We start from the raw sequence: 17,175 nt of genomic DNA on the forward strand, positions 1-17,175 counted from the left end.
ACTACAGGGGTTAAATGTGTCAACATGTTTAAGTTGTACCTCTGAGTTACCCTTTAACAAACCCGAGACTTTGTAACAGTAAATTACGCTCACTAAAATGCACGATATAAATTTCGCAAGGTTCCGTTTTAAAACGAGAAAGTTATGATCAAATTCGTATGCGAGGGGTTAAAAGCGTCAAACATAGAAAGTTATGACTTTTCGGGTAATAATAAATTAACCAAGGGTTAATAAGTTGGGTAAAAGCCACGGGGCCCTTATACGTAAATTAACGATGCCCAAAACGCAAAGTTACCCCTTCGAAACGCCAAAGGCCAGTGCAATAATTAAAAAGATTTGAAAATCTTACTTTTAGGTCTCAGGCGGGCCACGTAATAAGGGATCTTACGCGGGCCGCGCTAACAGTATAGATATGGGCTCTGACATTGAGATTCAGGCGACCCGCGTAAAGGTTACCTGATCATTAACGCGGGCCGCGTCAGCCTCCCAGATGCAGAAAAGTCGGACAGAAGCACTGTTTGGTATTTTAACCGACTTATTGAGCAATAATGAGAGCATGGGCGCCCCCTAAACGTCCCCTAGCACTCAGGGACACATGTTGGTGATCCAAGAACACTTGTAGGCCTTGTTGTGATGATCTTATGCATCCTAAACTACTATAAAAGGCCATGATGTGCATCAATGTTCTTCACATCTCAAACTGATTTCTTGATCACCTCTGGAGCTCAAGAACTCTCACTACTCATCCCTGGTCGTGCATAGGACTCTTGTAAGTATGCTCCACCCTTTCTTGGTTTAGTTTTGCTTAGTTTTAGCTTAAAAGTCAATCCGTCGTAATTAACGATTGACTTAACGATAAATCACAAATGGTCCAGTGATTTGTCGAATCAAAGGTAGTTATATGTTGGTAATCATGTGGGATTTAAACCCTTAAAAGGGCACCCTCTGATTCCCACTCTAACTACTCCAAATGTCGAGTCAAACTTGCTTAGAAAAAGTCAACAGAATGCTAACTTTCGATTTTATGCATAATCAGTAATGTAGATGGCGTGTAACCTGTTTTGACACGCATAAAACATGATAATAAGTGTTATAATTGGTCTAAGCTTGTTTGATCCAACCATTTACTGTTTTGACCCGGTTCGGAACCGAAAGTCGCAAAAATTTGACCTTTGCTTTGACTTCAGTTCTGACCCGTTATGGTATGATTTAGATATGCCTTAGGACTCTCTTAGGACCAGGTTACATGATGGTATAACCCTCTGTGACCGGTTCGTTGTTTGTCCGAGTCTTTTGTACATTTCCGTTAAATGCTTAAAAGTTGACCATAACGCCCTTTTTGCTTTAAAACGAGAATTTTGGACATGTGAAAGGACAATAACCTTAGTTACTGATTTCTAAGCATGTCCCTAAAATTTCACGTCAATCCGAGGTCTAGAATAGAAGTTATGCTAAATAGCGCAATTACAGAAACTTTAGTAATTAAACGGCGCAATTAGCATAAAGCCTATCTAAACCCAAATTTCGACACCAAACCTTTTACACACAGATGTAAAATAATATTTTGATATTTTTAAAGATTTTTAATTATTTTTAACCTGCTCATAACATGCGGTTATGGCATCGATTCGGTAATTACCGAATATACCCTTTTCGGACATAACTTGAGTTCTACATGGTATTTTGACCCGATTCCAGTTGCTACTGATTTTAAATAATAAATAGAGTATTTTGGACTTTATAAACTGTTCGGAAAACTCAAATTTCCTGTAGAACTCGGAAACCTCTTTTATAATCTTTAAATAGACCGGAATACCCCTACGGGGCATATTTTGGGGTTAAACTCATTATGGGCATAATGGAAGGTATCCTACAGATACCACAATCTCTTTAAAGCATATTAACTTAGGAAACTTGTGTAAGACTCTTACGGTTACCCGTTACGCCTCTTGCGCGCACGGTTCGGTTTATGTAACTAGTTTACATAAACTAGCCGAAACGGGTCAAACCTTATTGTTTTTACTTCAAAATCCAGAGTGTGGTTATTATACCCATATAAAACAAGTCTTCAAACTTGTTGGGTCCAAACCACATTCCGTTCCCGGTTTTCGCCTTTCACGCGATTAAACCGTAAATATCCTTTGAAACTGACCGGTCTAAGCTAAGGCTAAATTAAAGACCCGTTAGGATTCTAAAAGGTTGTTATAAACCTTCGTTCCAGAATTGGAGACCAGTAAAAGATACTTGCATTTGTTTATTGAGGTTATTACTTGCTCAGGTAAATACTTTTAACTTATTTTCCGTTATACGGGCTTGGGTTACAGTATATAAAAGTACCGCTTGGTCGGGCAATTGACCCAACTCATTAGTAGTTGGGTATTATAAATGTGACCCGTTTAAAAATTTGTTTTGTTGGCTTTACGCCTTTGGGAGCTTAATGACCATGTCCCGGATATCCTTGGCATCATTTTACGAAATGGCCACGACCTCGACACGCGGTTGTAGGCGTACACCCGACAATGTATCTATATTTATAAAGGTATAACCGTTGGTTTTCCCGCCACAGCTTTATGCTTTGTGGCGTGTCTATTAACCTTAAACTCGGCACGACCCGAGCGACCGAACGCATAGTGAACATGTAATTCTTTTACAAGATTAATTGATTAATTATCCTAAGTTATAAAGAGTTTGTGCCTTGTGCATTCAAATCAATTTTAATAAACCTTTTACAAAAGTGTCGGTTGAATGTATTTAACAGTGTAAAATGACGTATTTTCCCCAAAAAGATTAAATGCAGGTTCTGTACGAAATAGGCTGGCAACTCCTTAGCATCGTCAGAGTCTCGCAAGCTTGGGATGCCACTATCTGTTGAACATTATATTTCCTATTTTATTTTGATCCCCCGTGGATTATATTCGACTGTTTCTGATACTTGGATATTACATTTAATGGTCGGAATATATCTATCTTTATGCTTCCGCTGTGCATTTAAATATTGTGTGGTTTGACTATATTGTTGCCAACTACGTCACGGTAATCCCCCACGGGCCCACAGGTGAAACGTGTGGAAATCGGGGTGTGACAGTATAAGATCAAAACAATCATGGGTTTTTGTGGTACTAACAGGAAACGGCAATCTTGTAAACTTTGCTTTAACACAAGAATCACAAAAATCTTTAGAGTTCATGAAGATATTTTTAAGAAAATGGAAATAAGGAACTTTAGAGTTACCAATTATCATAATGAAAATTATTATGGTATTAGAGCAATCTTAAAAAAAAAAAAAAAAAAAAAAAAAAAAAACACAAGAAATCAAAGAATCCAATGGCAGGCAATGAAGGCAGTGGAAGCAAAACCAACGAACAAACCGTGAATTATGAATCGCCATATTACCTCCATCCCTCCGATTATCCCAGGCAGATGCACGTTAATGACGTGCTAACCGATAGCAACTACATCGACTGGTCACAGGAGATGAAGAACTTCTTGTTCGCCAAAAACAAGATCGGCTTCGTAAACGGGTCAATCAAGAAACCAACAAAAGATTCATCCAATTATATGGCATGATTGAGGAGTGATATGTGGTTGCCATATTTGTGGAGAGGTAATTGATTCTCATTAAAACATAATTCAAATATAATGAGAAGAATGGGGGCATGAGGCAAGTTCCTAACCCCTGGCCTCATGTCTAGACATAGACACACTTGGGTTCGTTTTTAACTCGCCAAAAATTATAGATCTTTCTGGAAAATCACAAGTTTTGGGTATTAGACTTATTATCAATTTCTCTAACATCTACTTATAAAAGAAAAAAATAGTTGATTGTTCATTCTTCTTATTCATTGTATGCGCTAGGGATGAGCATATCGGTATCCGATACCGAACCGATACCGCCTAATACCGATCCCGAATTTCACCCAAACTAGGTACCGATACCGATACCGAAACATGTCGGTTAGGTATCGGTACGGTACGGTATCGGTATTATACCGTATTTTGAGGGTCGGTATCGGTATAATACCGATACCGTACCGTACCGATACCGAAAACGCCAAAAAGTGGATACCGATCGGGATACCGATCGGGATCGGGATCGGGACGGGATCGGTACGGAATTGGTATGGGATCGGTATTCAGTGGCATATGCTCATCCCTAGTATGCGCCAATGTTTGTTGGTACGATGTGTTTTTAAAGCTTTAGATATGACCCACGTAGCTAATAAAGCGGATATTAGTAATAGGGTTATTTGTATGGTACTTGGGTTCGTTTTTAACTCGCCGTCAATTATAGATCTTTCTGGAAAATAAATAATACTTGGCTATTCATTCTTCTTCATTGTATTCGCCATTTTTTCGGCCATATTATGGGTTTTTAAAAGTTTAGATATGACGAAACGTTACTAATAAATAGGAGATTAGTACTACGGTTATTTGTTTAGTACTTGGGTTTGTTTTTAACTCGCCAACAATTACAAATCTTTCCGGAAAATCACATTTTTTTGGGTATTAGAGTTATTCTCAATCTCTCTAACATATGCTCCCATAATAAATAATAGTTGACTATTCATTCTTCTTCATTGTATTGACCAATGTTTGGTAGTACGATGCATTTTTTTTTTAAGTTTAGATATGACCAAACGTTGCTATAAAGTGTAGATTAGAGTTTTAACACAATATACACTAGTTCTTAACATTTTTTAATTATGTATTTTGAATAACCCATTAAAATACTTTAGTCTGAACTAATAACACAAAGGCAATACTACCTAAATAAACTTTACATGATTCAAAAGTGGGAAAAAGTTGACCATGACAAAACTAAGAGCATAAATATTAGGGGATTGTATAGTGGTATTGGAAGAAAAACGAGTGGCATAGGATGAACCGGAAACAAGTTGTTATCGCGGTCCATACACACTAACCGGTGGGATGCAGTATTGGTGGGACTGGGGAGTATTCTCTTTTTAATCAATAAGTATTGTTGACTTTTAAACAAACTACTTCTATGATTTTTAAATGGCCACCACATTTTCATACATTAATATTTAAAAATATATATACATCATAAAAACAAACATTTTATCCTCTATAGTTTGCGTATAATATTGCATACTGCTACAGTTTCTTTTAATTTAAAAACACACGTTACGTGATTACCAGTGTCTGTATTTCCGGCTACATCGCGAGGACAGCCCTCGAGTGTGTGTATGTGTGAGATAAGTCGTGAAATACAGAAAGTATTGAAAAAACGTGACAAGGTTTTTTACTGTGTAAAGTTATAAGGATTGTGAGAGTTAGAGACATACAAACATTAATGATGTAATGTAGTAGAAAGTAAAGATAATTGTCTCATGTTGGCAAAGGTACAATGAGTGAAATATCAATGATGTAATGTGTTCATTTGGAGGCTAGCATTGGGTAGAATCGCTACTATCGACGCGCTTAAAAGAAAGAATATCGAAGTGCATGACTCGAGGTGTATTATGTGTGGAGAGGAAGATGAATCAGTGGAGCATTTGTTCACATCTTGTTATAAAGCTGCTGTTATTTGACAGTTTGTTAGCAACTAGTGCTCGATTCCTAATATCTTGGCTTTTTCGGTTAAGGACTTGCTTGAGTTTCATGAGCATATTGGGATTAAAGGTGGGAAGAAAGAAGTTGTCAAAGGTATAATAAGAGTAGCATGCTGGAGTATATGGAGATCTAGAAACGAGGCGAAATTTAACAACAAGGCTATTAGTACAGGAGCGATTGTTAGTGAAATAAAGTCTGGGTTTTTATGGTTAAATAGCAGGTCGAAATCAGAGAGGATTTCTTGGGATGAGTGGTGTAATTTTGTAATTATGTAATTCTTGTTTGTTGGTTGTGGCCGCCTCGGTTTGAGGTTTGGCATGTTTTAATGAAGTTTATCTTTCAAAAAAAAAAAAAAAACAATGAGTGAAATATTGATGGAGGATAATGAAAACTTAATGAGTGTTACATTCAACACCTATATAAAATCTAAAGTATCTTCCAAGTACACAACCATCAATAAATATCATATGCAAGTAACACCATTACACCAATATTGGTGTATTGTTTGTTTTCTTTATTTTATCCAAAGAATTAAACATGTGTAAGTATTTTAATTTTAAATATAAATGAAAGTACAAATTATAATCATACTATCAAGTGAATAGTGTCTCTCCATCTCTTAAATGATGTTCTTTTTGACTTACTAGTTTGTTATTTTCCACATTTGTTTCTTCATATCATCTTTTACTTTGTAGACATGGGAACTTGTTACACGACCTATCATATTCAACGCAACACACGGTTGATCTACCGGTACCTGAAAATCACGACACTATGAGAAAAACAAAAAAAAAATAATAAACTCTTCTTACATACGATATTAGATGGTCACTAACCCGAGTCGAAAGCGTTAAGAAACAATATATTTGTTGGTAAAACATGTAGGAAATTTAACTACATGATAATATGATAAGTACTATTATGAGTATTGTATGAAATACAAGGGATGTAAAACTTACAAAGTGACCAGCTTCAAGAATCCAATAGAAATGTAAATTTTTGTAAGACTTGGTGAACCCTTTTGTAATTTTACTATGTCCACAATACAATGGTATTCTATCAATGCTCAAGAATGTCTTTAGACCTTCCCACCTTTGTCATGTAAGAAAACAAAACACAATGAATGGTAAAATAGTAATTCTACATTGGAAATATACCATAGAGAGTAAATATGAATTTACTTGAGCTTTTCAACCCATGCATGAGTTCCTTTTGTTGAACATATAACATCAAGCTACAAAAAAAAAAAAAAAAAAAAAAAAAAAAAACTTTAGAACAATTTATCATTTTTACAAATTCTAGTGTAAATTGCATATGAAGCTCCAAAGAAGAGAAAGATCTTACTTGACCACTATATATAGTCACATTGACTCCCTTGTTCAAGAGTTCATCAACCTATTCAACAAGATAAATATATAAATATTTATTTTGTTCTTAATCTTTAAAATCCGTTTTTAACCTAAGACCCCGTTACCAGAGAATTCAGGGCCCCACCAACACCCTGCTAACCAATGGAATCAGGTAAACGTTGATTGCACTGGCCAGATGGCCTTCAAGGAGGTTAAAGGTAGAAAACCAGTGGAGGTTGAAAAAAATTTGAAATTAATCATCTAAAAGTAGTTGGTAAGAAATTAAGAATTAATCTTTAAAATCTTGCCTCGTTAATTCTTGGTCGCATGAAATCGCCTTCTAAGTGCTGAAAAACAAGACCCGACTGTCCTCCCCATCTGTCGAAAAACAAAGCTCGAATTCATAAACTTGGTATTGGCTTTAAATTCAAGAAAATGAGATATAAACTCACTCCACATCATTTGGGATGATCCCAAGTTTCTTTCTAATGACGCCGTTCATCAAGAGATCAAGATCACCATTTTCGCCGGGAGATGTCTTCAAAGAATCAAGATATCTTAAGTACCTCTTCCTCGGCGTTGTCCTCACTAGCTCGGTTGCTGTCATTGACACCGGGTCCATCCCCGAATCCAATAAGAAATTGTAGAAATCCTACAGTTGATACAAAAAAAAAAAGTTTATTGGAAAGATGATTTTAAAAGAGGAAAAAGGGTAGTTTTTTTTAGAAAACATATATCATATTTCATTCCAATAATTTGGGCAATTTACATAAGGATAGCAGGTAGAGGAGCAACAAACTGGGCCGCCATCCCTTTCTGAATAGAAAACCCTAATCTACTAAAAACAAAGCCTCGCCCCTAAGGGGTCGAAAAGTTGCTGTGGACCACACACTGAACTCTAGACAAGAACCGAACTGCCTCTGGCGCCAAAGAGCCGAACGTGTCAAACGCCAGGGTAGTTAGAATGTTGGTTATCGTCTACAGGAGGCAATTTTGACCCGCTTACTTATGAATGGGTCGATTCAGGTTATATTTTATTGTTTTATCATATTAAACTCGTAAAGTCCAAGAATTGGACCACTTGAAAATCAACACGTATATTTTTCATGCGTAAAGTTTCCTCGATCATCTTACTATTTAAATAATATGATTTTTGTAACCATATCTCGCACGCCATTTATCGACGAAAAAAAAAAAGAAATCAAACTTTTGGCCAAAATGTGTTTTGGGCTAACCCGACCCATCTTTGACCCTAACTCATTTTGACCCGTTACTCAATCCACACCCATATTTGATCTTTCCACCTCTAGACTTATGGAGTCGAAACATACAACGGAGTTGGTATTGGCGTCAATGACGTCTTCAAGATCGCTCCAAGTCTCAGTAGCATCTTTTAGTTTCCCATTTGCTATTTGCTGCTTTATTTTCTCAACAAGACTGTTTCCTGACAGGAGTTTGTTAGATAGAACAAAATAGAATCCAATTTAAACCATTTCTCAAGTCACCATTGTCGTCGTAACACACGAAAACATCACACGTTGGTGAAGGAACACCAACCTGTTTGATTCGATCAAACCATTGTCGTCTATCCTTGAAATATCCTTCAGAAGTGGACCCCATGATGCCTAATAAATTCAGTTTTAAAGGTTTAAGAAATGAATATCATGTTTAATATGCTCTAAAGGTTCATATTTTCTCACCTTGTAAAAGGCCAAAGTGCCAAACCATCTTTAATCCAATTTCTATTTTAATTTTTTTAGTCAGAAAAAAAAAAGATCCAAGTTCAAGAAACTTTGATTCAAGGTGTGACTAAATATTAGGGGTGCAAACGAGCTGAGTGGCTCGAGAAAAAGCTCGAAACGAGCCGAGCCTTATCAAGCCCAAGCCAAGCTTGATCCTAAAATAAAGCTCATTTATTTATCGAGCCCGGGCTCAAGCCTGGCATGTGAAGCTCGTCAGACTCGTCCTTGTCTAGTAAACGAGCCGAGCCGAGCTTATTTAAACTTGTTTACAAGCCGAGCCCGAACCTAAAAACAGTGGCGAAGCTTGAGATTTCCGATCGAGGGGGTGGAAGTAACCGGACCTAAAATTTTCTATATAACCGGGGGGTCGAAAATGTATATACCCAAAAATTTCTATACGAAAACTACATACTCTCCACTACTGAGCGAAAAGTTCGGGGGGTCGGCCGCCCTCTCCCGCCCCTTAAAAGCTTCGCCCATGCCTAAAAATAAGTTTGTTTAATAACGAGCCCGAGCCAAGCTTCACTTATCGAGCTCGAGAGCCTAAACGAATATACTATTTATATTATTTTTATTTAATATATTAAGTAATAGATTATACACGAGCCCAACCCGGCTTGTATGCACCCCTAATTATATCATAAATATTGATTAATTAGACCAAAGTTTATCACTTTATAATCAAATTATTCATTTCTAAAGACTCCTAAGAGATCAAGTAAAATTACCACAAAGTCTTCGGGCGAGATCCAGGTATCTCCCAAAGCAATTCCTGAACATAAAACATAAACCATAAAACCAAATCAAAATCGAGTACTGATTTTTTTCGAATCAATGCGCTTAGCTTTTCGCTACAAAGTAATCTTTTTCGGTAACTTTCGAATTGATATGATCTCTATACCTCCAAAAATGAGCTTTAACTTTTTATCTTCAATGGCTTTAAGAGCAGATAGTCCAAGAGTGACTGCAAATTTGCCGCCATAAGACTCCGCCACTATATAAAGAGGACTCTTTTGAAGTGTTTCATTTCTATTAAAGATTTCAGTCAACAATGTGGTCAAATCAGTTGCAGCCTCTTCATCGGTTTTCACCAACAAGTTTTCGTCTTCGACGAAACTGTATCCGGTCCCAACTGGATTATCCTAAATTCCCACCAAAATTACCAAATCATATAAACAGAATTCAACAAAAAAAATATAAAAAATTTAAAAAAAATCTACTTTTTACTATAAAAAGTTGAAAACTTGCATACCACAAACAATAGATCTGCTTTTGTCAACCATGTAGAGTTTCTTGGCTTCAAGAAAGAGTCCAATGGGCCCACTTCTTCAAAATTTCCAGTTCCAACTCCTGAAGCACCCTGCATTTGTGTCAAAAAACACATAGTGATTAGGGGTGCAAACGAGCCAAGCCGAGCCCGAGCTCGACCAGGCTCGAGCTCGAGCTCGTTTAACATATGAAAGCTCGAGCTCGAGCTCGGCTCGATTCGAGCTTTATTTCTAAAGCTCGAGCTCGGCTCGGGCTCGACTCGTTTAGTATTTATTAATTATTTTATATTAATTATAATTATTATTATACATATAATTTAGTTATTTTTTATATTTATATAAATGGTAATTATTATTATATACATATATGTTTAATATATTAATAAAAAATATATAAACAGAAAGCTCGATTAGGCTCGCGAGCCGGCTCGAGCTCGATAAGCGAAGCTCGGGCTCGTTTACTAAACGAGCTTGTTTTTAGGCTTGGGCTCGAGCTTGTTTAAGCTCGGCTCGTTCGAGTTTTTTTTCGAGCCGAGCTCGAGTAGTTCGGCTCGTTTGCACCCTTAACAGTGATGAGTGATCACACATTCCCACAAAAAAAAAAAAAAAAAAAAAAAAAGAAATTGCATAAATCTCTTTGTACTTACAGGTCCACCTTGCAACCAAAGAATTACAGGCCAAGGATTGTTGGGATCTTGAGTTCTATAAGGACTTTTGTAGTACCACCAAAACATATGAGCCTCTGTATACATAAATCATAAACATTAAGCAGTTAAACACCCACAAGAATGGTAAAAAAGATTGAATCTTTAACACAATAATGGTAAAAAGACTGAATCTTTAACACAAGAATGGTAAAAAAGATTAAATTTTGAACACAAGAATGGTAAAAAGACTGAATCTGTAACACAAGAACTGTAAAAAGATTAAATTTTGAACAGAAGAATGGTAAAAAGACTGAATCTTGAACACAAGAATGGTAAAAAAAAAAAAAATTGAGCACAAGAATGGTAAAAAGACTGAATCTTGAACACAAGAATGGTAAAAAAGATTAAATTTTGAGCACAGGAATGGTAAAAAGATTGAATCTTGAACCCCCAAAACATGTGTGTTCATTCATAAACCATAAACACCATCAAGAACACACACAAGAATGGCAAAAAGATTGAATCTTGAACAAGAAACAAAATGGGTCAAAATAAAAATTGAAAATTGTTGAATCTTACTGGGTCTAACTTCAACATAGCCCCATTTTTCAGACCCATCTGGGGTTCCACCAGCCATAGCCAATCCTCCATTGAAAAGTGGCAGAAAAAAGAAGAAGATGAGTGAACCAAGAAATAATAAAGCAGAAAAATGGGATTTCCCCATATCAAGAAAGGCTGCAAGCCTGCAATAAGAATCACAAATGAAAGAATGAAGTTTATTTATATAATATATTATAATTATAATATAATATTATAATATGAAATAGAAATATGACAATAATTGAGGAAGGTGGGACTGGTTGTTTTGAGATATAAATAACTAAAGAGTAAACTGCCATTTTGGTCCTTATGGTTTGGTCACTTTTGTCACTTTAGTTCAAAACTCAAATTTTTTGCATCTGGGTCCTGTGGTTTCAGTTTTATTGCCATTTTAGTCCAAAAATGAAATCATGTCATATTTGTCTTATAAAATCCTGTTATTTTGTCCTTTTCCGCAGGGGCAAAATGATCATTTTTTTATAAATAAATTACATATTTTATAAGACAAATATGACCTGATTTGCCCTTGAGGAAAATGACAAAAAATGCAGGATTTTGTAAGACAAATATGACCTAATTTGATTTTTGGATCAAAATGGCAATAAAACTGAAATCTCAGGGACCCAGATGCAAAAAATTTGAGTTTTGGACTAAAGTGGCAAAAGTGACCAAACCTTAAGGACTAAAATGGCAGTTTACTCATAACTAAAAATGCTCCAATAGTTAAAGTGGATGAATTTATGAGGGAAGAGATAAGATTGGTGAATACTGATGCTCCAATAGTTGGGAGAAAGGGTCAATTGCTGTCAAGAAAATGACTTTACTGAACTATTCTTCTGATCAAATCCTTGCTGCTACTGTTACTAACATATATTAAGAATATACTTTCTAAATTCAATGTGAAATATTAACAAAAAAGGGAAAAAAATCCCACTGGAAATCAAGGTTCATCTTTGTTTTTGTTTTTTTAATTCTTTTTTCGTTATTTTAATGGTGTAATTGTTTACACGAGAAAGCTTGTTTAGAGAATCAACACGGGTTTATCCCATTTGTTTTTAATACTTTTGGTTTCCTAGACTTAGAGGTCGTGGAATTCCTTAACAGGGTCTAGTGGGTCGTGAATAGTAATTTCTCGACCCATAAGAGTTGCGTTGTCTTTGGTAGGATCGGTTTTACAATTCAAAAGGGGGTTGCGACGCAGCTTGTTGCCCGTTTACCTACTATTTGTTTGTAATTTGTATTTTGTCGGTTTGACACTTTTATAATAAAATTTAGATTAGTTTATAAAAAATGGAGGTGCACAAAACCGGTTTTTGGGTCAAACTATATCATTTTTAAAACGGGTTCGGATCAAGTCAATGAAAGTCATAACCAGATCAACCCAAACCGGTTTGGTTTGAAAACAGGTTTCTAAAGAAAACCATACCAGATAACGTATTGGATCGGTTTGAAAATCGATTTCCACGTATTATTTAACTATAGGGTCTCCCAAACCGGATTCAAAGCATATATATGCTCAAATCATGTCCAAACCGGTGGATCAGATCCAAACCAATTTCACCTAAACCGAGTATTTTTATGCCAAGAAACAAAGTCATGAGCTACAGATTGCAAAGTGTATGAGTCAACACGTAAAAATAAAAATATATTGCTCGGTATAAGAGCAACAATAAGCGCTTGGTTGAAAGTTGCATGGGTACATTGAAAGATATTGGCTAGTATGAGGGGTTGAATGTTTCATGGTCGTTTTTTAAAAATTATGTCCTCTAATAATAAAAAATTACGAGGGGTTGAATGGTTCAAACAGACACATGTATGAAACCCGTGAAGATGTATTCGTAAATGATAAATTGGTTGAAAATCCATTTCGCTACACGCAGTCACACATACATGTCACAAACACCTTGTTATAAATCTCATGTTCAACTTAAAAGATCAAAAAATCATTATCATAGTTTTCTGTGATTTATATAAAGTTGTGTTATTTTTTTTCCTTTTGAAAATAAAGAGTAAAGACACAAATAAATCAATCTTTTAACAAAGTTAGAAAATTGAAATAGAAGATATACTGATTGAAAAACACTATGATCTATTATTTGCTATCCAACTCATAAAATAGTTTGAACAGCAAAGCTACAATAAAATAACACTTTTAACGTAACTCTCTTAGTGTTTCATTTTAATTACTCTTACTAATTTTATATTATTTTTATATATTTTTAACATGAAGAAAATTTGGTAATTAAGTTTAAGAATAATGGATTTTAATAATCTCAACTATTCGTCATTGGCCGGCAATGATTTCAACTTCAAAAATTCCCATTGGTGGTCCCATCTTTTCACATATTGGCCTTCAATGGACCTGGCTAACAGAACCCTAACGTTGTTAGTTTCCGGTTACCGGAAAAATGTTTTTGGTCGGAAGAAGGTTCCTAAAGGTCCGATCTATGGTTACAAACATGTTTGGGACGAAAACTTTGAGTTTTCCGGCTAAAAAGTTGAGTTTTCCAGCCAAAATAAGTTTTCCGGCGAAAAAATGAGTTTTTTCGGCGACCTTAATAATTGGGGCTTTTTACTAGAAAAGGTTTCCAAAGGTGCGTAATAAGGTTACAAAGAGGTTTTAGACGAAAAGGTTGAGTTTTTCGGCCAAAAAGGAGTTTTCCGGCCAATAACCTTTTTCCGAAGAATAACGAGTCGCGTTAGGGTTCTGTTAGTCAAGGTCCATTAATGCGCAATATGTGAAAACATGGGACCGTCAGTGGAAATTTTTAAAGTTGAGACCGTTACCGGCCAACAGACAATAATTGAGATTATTTATTCCTTAAGTTTATACCTCAGGGGCGGACATAATGTAGGTTGGGGTGTAGCACGGGCTACGGCTCAACTTTTTTCCGGTAGTGTAAATTTTTTTTTTTTCGATTTTTATACTAAGGACACCCCTCAACAAGTATTAGGACACCCCTGAAAAAAAAATTTACAAACTGAAATCAAGCCCAAATAATACTGATTATATTAGCCCAAAAAAAATGATAGCCCAATAGTAATTAGCTCAAATAACCAAATAATAACCCAATAGTGTATTAGATTGTTGTGCTAATTATGATTGTGAGTTGTGAGTATTCTTTATTTCTTTTCTTCTCGAGTTCTTGAATTGTTTAATTTCGATCTAAAAATTAAAAATAAACCTAGCCCAATCTAATATCTAAAAACTTATTGTCAATATTAATTCATAAAGCCTAGCCCAATCTAATATCTAAAAACTTATTGCCAATATTAATTCATAAAGCCTAGCCCAAATGTGATATGCTCAATATTGATTCGTTAACCTAAATACTAATAACTTAAAAAAAACTAGTTTATAAAATTTAATTCGGTAAGGCCTAAGGGCCTTTTTTTGGCTCACCCAGGGCACTTGAATTTTCAGGATCGGTCCCGCCCCGTAATGCAGGTAAAAATAATTCTGTTCTATAAATGTATCGTAAAAAAATTTGGGATACCCCTGAATGTTTCTTCTAGTTCCGCCACTGTTATACCTACTAGTCTCGTTCACTCATTTAGTCATCTTTGTTAATTAGTTTCAACCTCGGGTCATCAACAAGTGTGGTAGGGGCCTTGGGCTTTTCGAAAAAGACGAGCATTATTTTTTTTGAATATTCAAACTTTGTTATTATTAGAAGATGAGGTTTTTTAATTATTGATCACATGTATTATTGATTCCATATTTTGTCACATCCTCTGTATCGTTTGTATCATTTTAGAAATAGAGCATGACTTCAAGGAGTTCAACTTAACTAGATTTGTTATTTTGTATGATGGTGAGATAACAAGGACATAATTATATAATTTATCTACCTTAATTTTTTTATGATGTGCTTTATGATGTCCTTAAGCAGACACGGATTTTGGCAAAAAAAAAAAACTCCGGTGAACTTTTTGACCGATCCTCTAGAAGGGAGATCTGCCATATTGCCCGCTGACATTCTTGTTTTTTGATGGGAAGGAGGGAAACACGCGTGTACCGATTTGACAGGTGTGTCCCCCCTCGTTGGGTTAAGGGACCACAGGTTTGTGGCGGGACAGACGATAATCAACACAGAGGGGGACAAAGTAGCTAAGCACGAAAAAACTTGCATCGAGAATCAGCATGTATTCGTCCCGTTCGCTTTCGATACCTTTGACGGTCTCGCCCCTGACGCGGTGCGGTTCCTCAAGCGAGTTCAGCAGGTGGTAAGTAGTAACACCGTGCATGTTAAGGGGCAGAATTTTGTGTTTAGCAGGGTAGGGTTTGCTATTCAGAAGGGGGTAGCGGCGCAACTTGTTGCCATTAGTTTGTAATCGTCTCTGTTTTGTATTAAAGTGACTTGTTTTTTGATTAAAAAAACCCAGATTTATTTCTTTAATAGTAACTTTTGTTAAGATCTACTATTAGAAAAATTAAGTGTTAGTTAAACGTAGGTCATAATCATGTTTTGAACGTTAGACCGCGCCTTAAAAACCGAACCAGAATACATATACAAACCGTGCAAATTAATCACATTCTAGTGTAAGAAATCTATACAAAATAATGACACAAATTAACCACATTGGATTAAAATGTGAAATTATACGTTTTGTAAATATTATGTTCTAGTATGGAGTGTCCAAATTGATCACATTTGATAGACTTTACTTGCCATATTTGTATTTCCCTAGCCTATACTGGTTTCTTATTTGGGTCAGGTTGCAAAGAGATATACACAACATGACAGCAAACTTTTAAATGTGTGACATAGGGGTGTAGTAGACTGACCCCAACGGCTTTTAGGTTGGTACATGGTGGTATCAAGAAGTGTAGTAAGACACTAAGATGTTGCCCTCTGGTGATGTGGGTTCTTGTATCATAATAGACATTGGTGTAATTTTTTAGTAGATTTAGTGGATCTGCGAATTTGCCATAAGGGAGTGAGAGAGAGAGAGAGAGATAGAGCACTGGCAGACCTAGTGAAGAAACACTAAGTTAGATTCAGTTTGTTCGTCTTGTAACGGAGGTCAATCTTTGTTCTTTCTTTACCAAACTGCTCAGTTCTCGTTTATGGATCCTGCAAAACGAAAGCAACACCGGTGAACTCATTACAAGGAGGAGAGGTTGAGGGTTCTCTTTGTAACCACCATCCGGCGTGATAATAAGTATTCGCTTTAAGGAATAAAAGTGTGTGTATGAGAGAGTAAGAGAAGCGATCTTTGAACCTGTAGGTGAAGTCTTCTATTTATAGCCGAAGGTTTGTGAAGGAGGGAAAGATGTGTCACACCCCAACCGATAGCGGAAACATCGTAGTGAGACGAAAGCGAGATTGCAAGAGACTTCATAACGTCTATTTGTGACAAGTATTAATAAGCAAAATTTCATTTCATTTATAAATCACAAATACAACGTTTGGAAGCATGGTACAACATCATGTAACAAGGAAACAAAGTACAACACATAAACAAAATTTAAAGTGCGTTTCTAGTCGTCCATATAGATTTCTTTCAACATATCATCATGAAGTTCCTGCAATACGTATTAAGTACATGTCAACACATAAAGTATTGACAAGCATACAAGTTTGAATTAGTAGCATAAGTATAAAACGGTTTAAACGAATCCACATGGCATAATCGTAAACAAAGACATATCATAACAATAATAGCATGCATGACCTGTGTTGTAGAGATCGCTAGGCGCTAGTCGAGCGGTGGAGTACTGACTAGGGATTAATCAGAATTAATCGGGATTAATCGGATCGGAATTTTTATATATAATTTTTAAATTTATATATACACATGTACATTAATATCAATATAATAATACTTAAAAATAGTTTAAAATTCAAACAGCTAAGTTTAAAACATAGCAAATCAAGTATTTAAACATTCAATACACATATTAATATCAATATAATACTTAAAATAGCTCAAAATTCAAACAATGAAGTTTAATACATAGCAATTTAAGTATTTAAACATTCAAACATTA

At 35.7% G+C, this 17,175-nt stretch overlaps 1 protein-coding gene across 2 annotated transcripts; it reads right to left on the minus strand.

Moving 5' to 3' along the window:
* Positions 1-6,006: 6,006 nt before the first annotated feature.
* LOC110927019 (serine carboxypeptidase-like 51) lies at positions 6,007-11,418 on the minus strand. 2 transcript variants are annotated; one of them, XM_022170614.2, is made up of 13 exons: positions 11,160-11,418; positions 10,581-10,675; positions 9,918-10,025; positions 9,567-9,807; positions 9,394-9,437; positions 8,481-8,548; positions 8,255-8,360; positions 7,376-7,575; positions 7,232-7,301; positions 6,919-6,969; positions 6,756-6,808; positions 6,534-6,666; positions 6,007-6,331 (listed from the first exon to the last, which is right to left on the minus strand). In XM_022170614.2, the coding sequence occupies exons 1-13, from the start codon at positions 11,302-11,304 to the stop codon at positions 6,218-6,220; spliced, it is 1,428 nt and encodes a 475-aa protein (XP_022026306.1). In that variant the 5' UTR covers positions 11,305-11,418; the 3' UTR covers positions 6,007-6,217. The 2 variants fall into 2 exon arrangements, with proteins under 2 accessions (XP_022026306.1, XP_022026307.1); XM_022170615.2 differs by lacking the exons at positions 8,255-8,360; positions 8,481-8,548.
* Positions 11,419-17,175: the final 5,757 nt, after the last annotated feature.

The sequence above is a fragment of the Helianthus annuus genome, chromosome 2 (assembly GCF_002127325.2).
Source record: "Helianthus annuus cultivar XRQ/B chromosome 2, HanXRQr2.0-SUNRISE, whole genome shotgun sequence".
Taxonomy (NCBI): domain Eukaryota; kingdom Viridiplantae; phylum Streptophyta; class Magnoliopsida; order Asterales; family Asteraceae; genus Helianthus; species Helianthus annuus.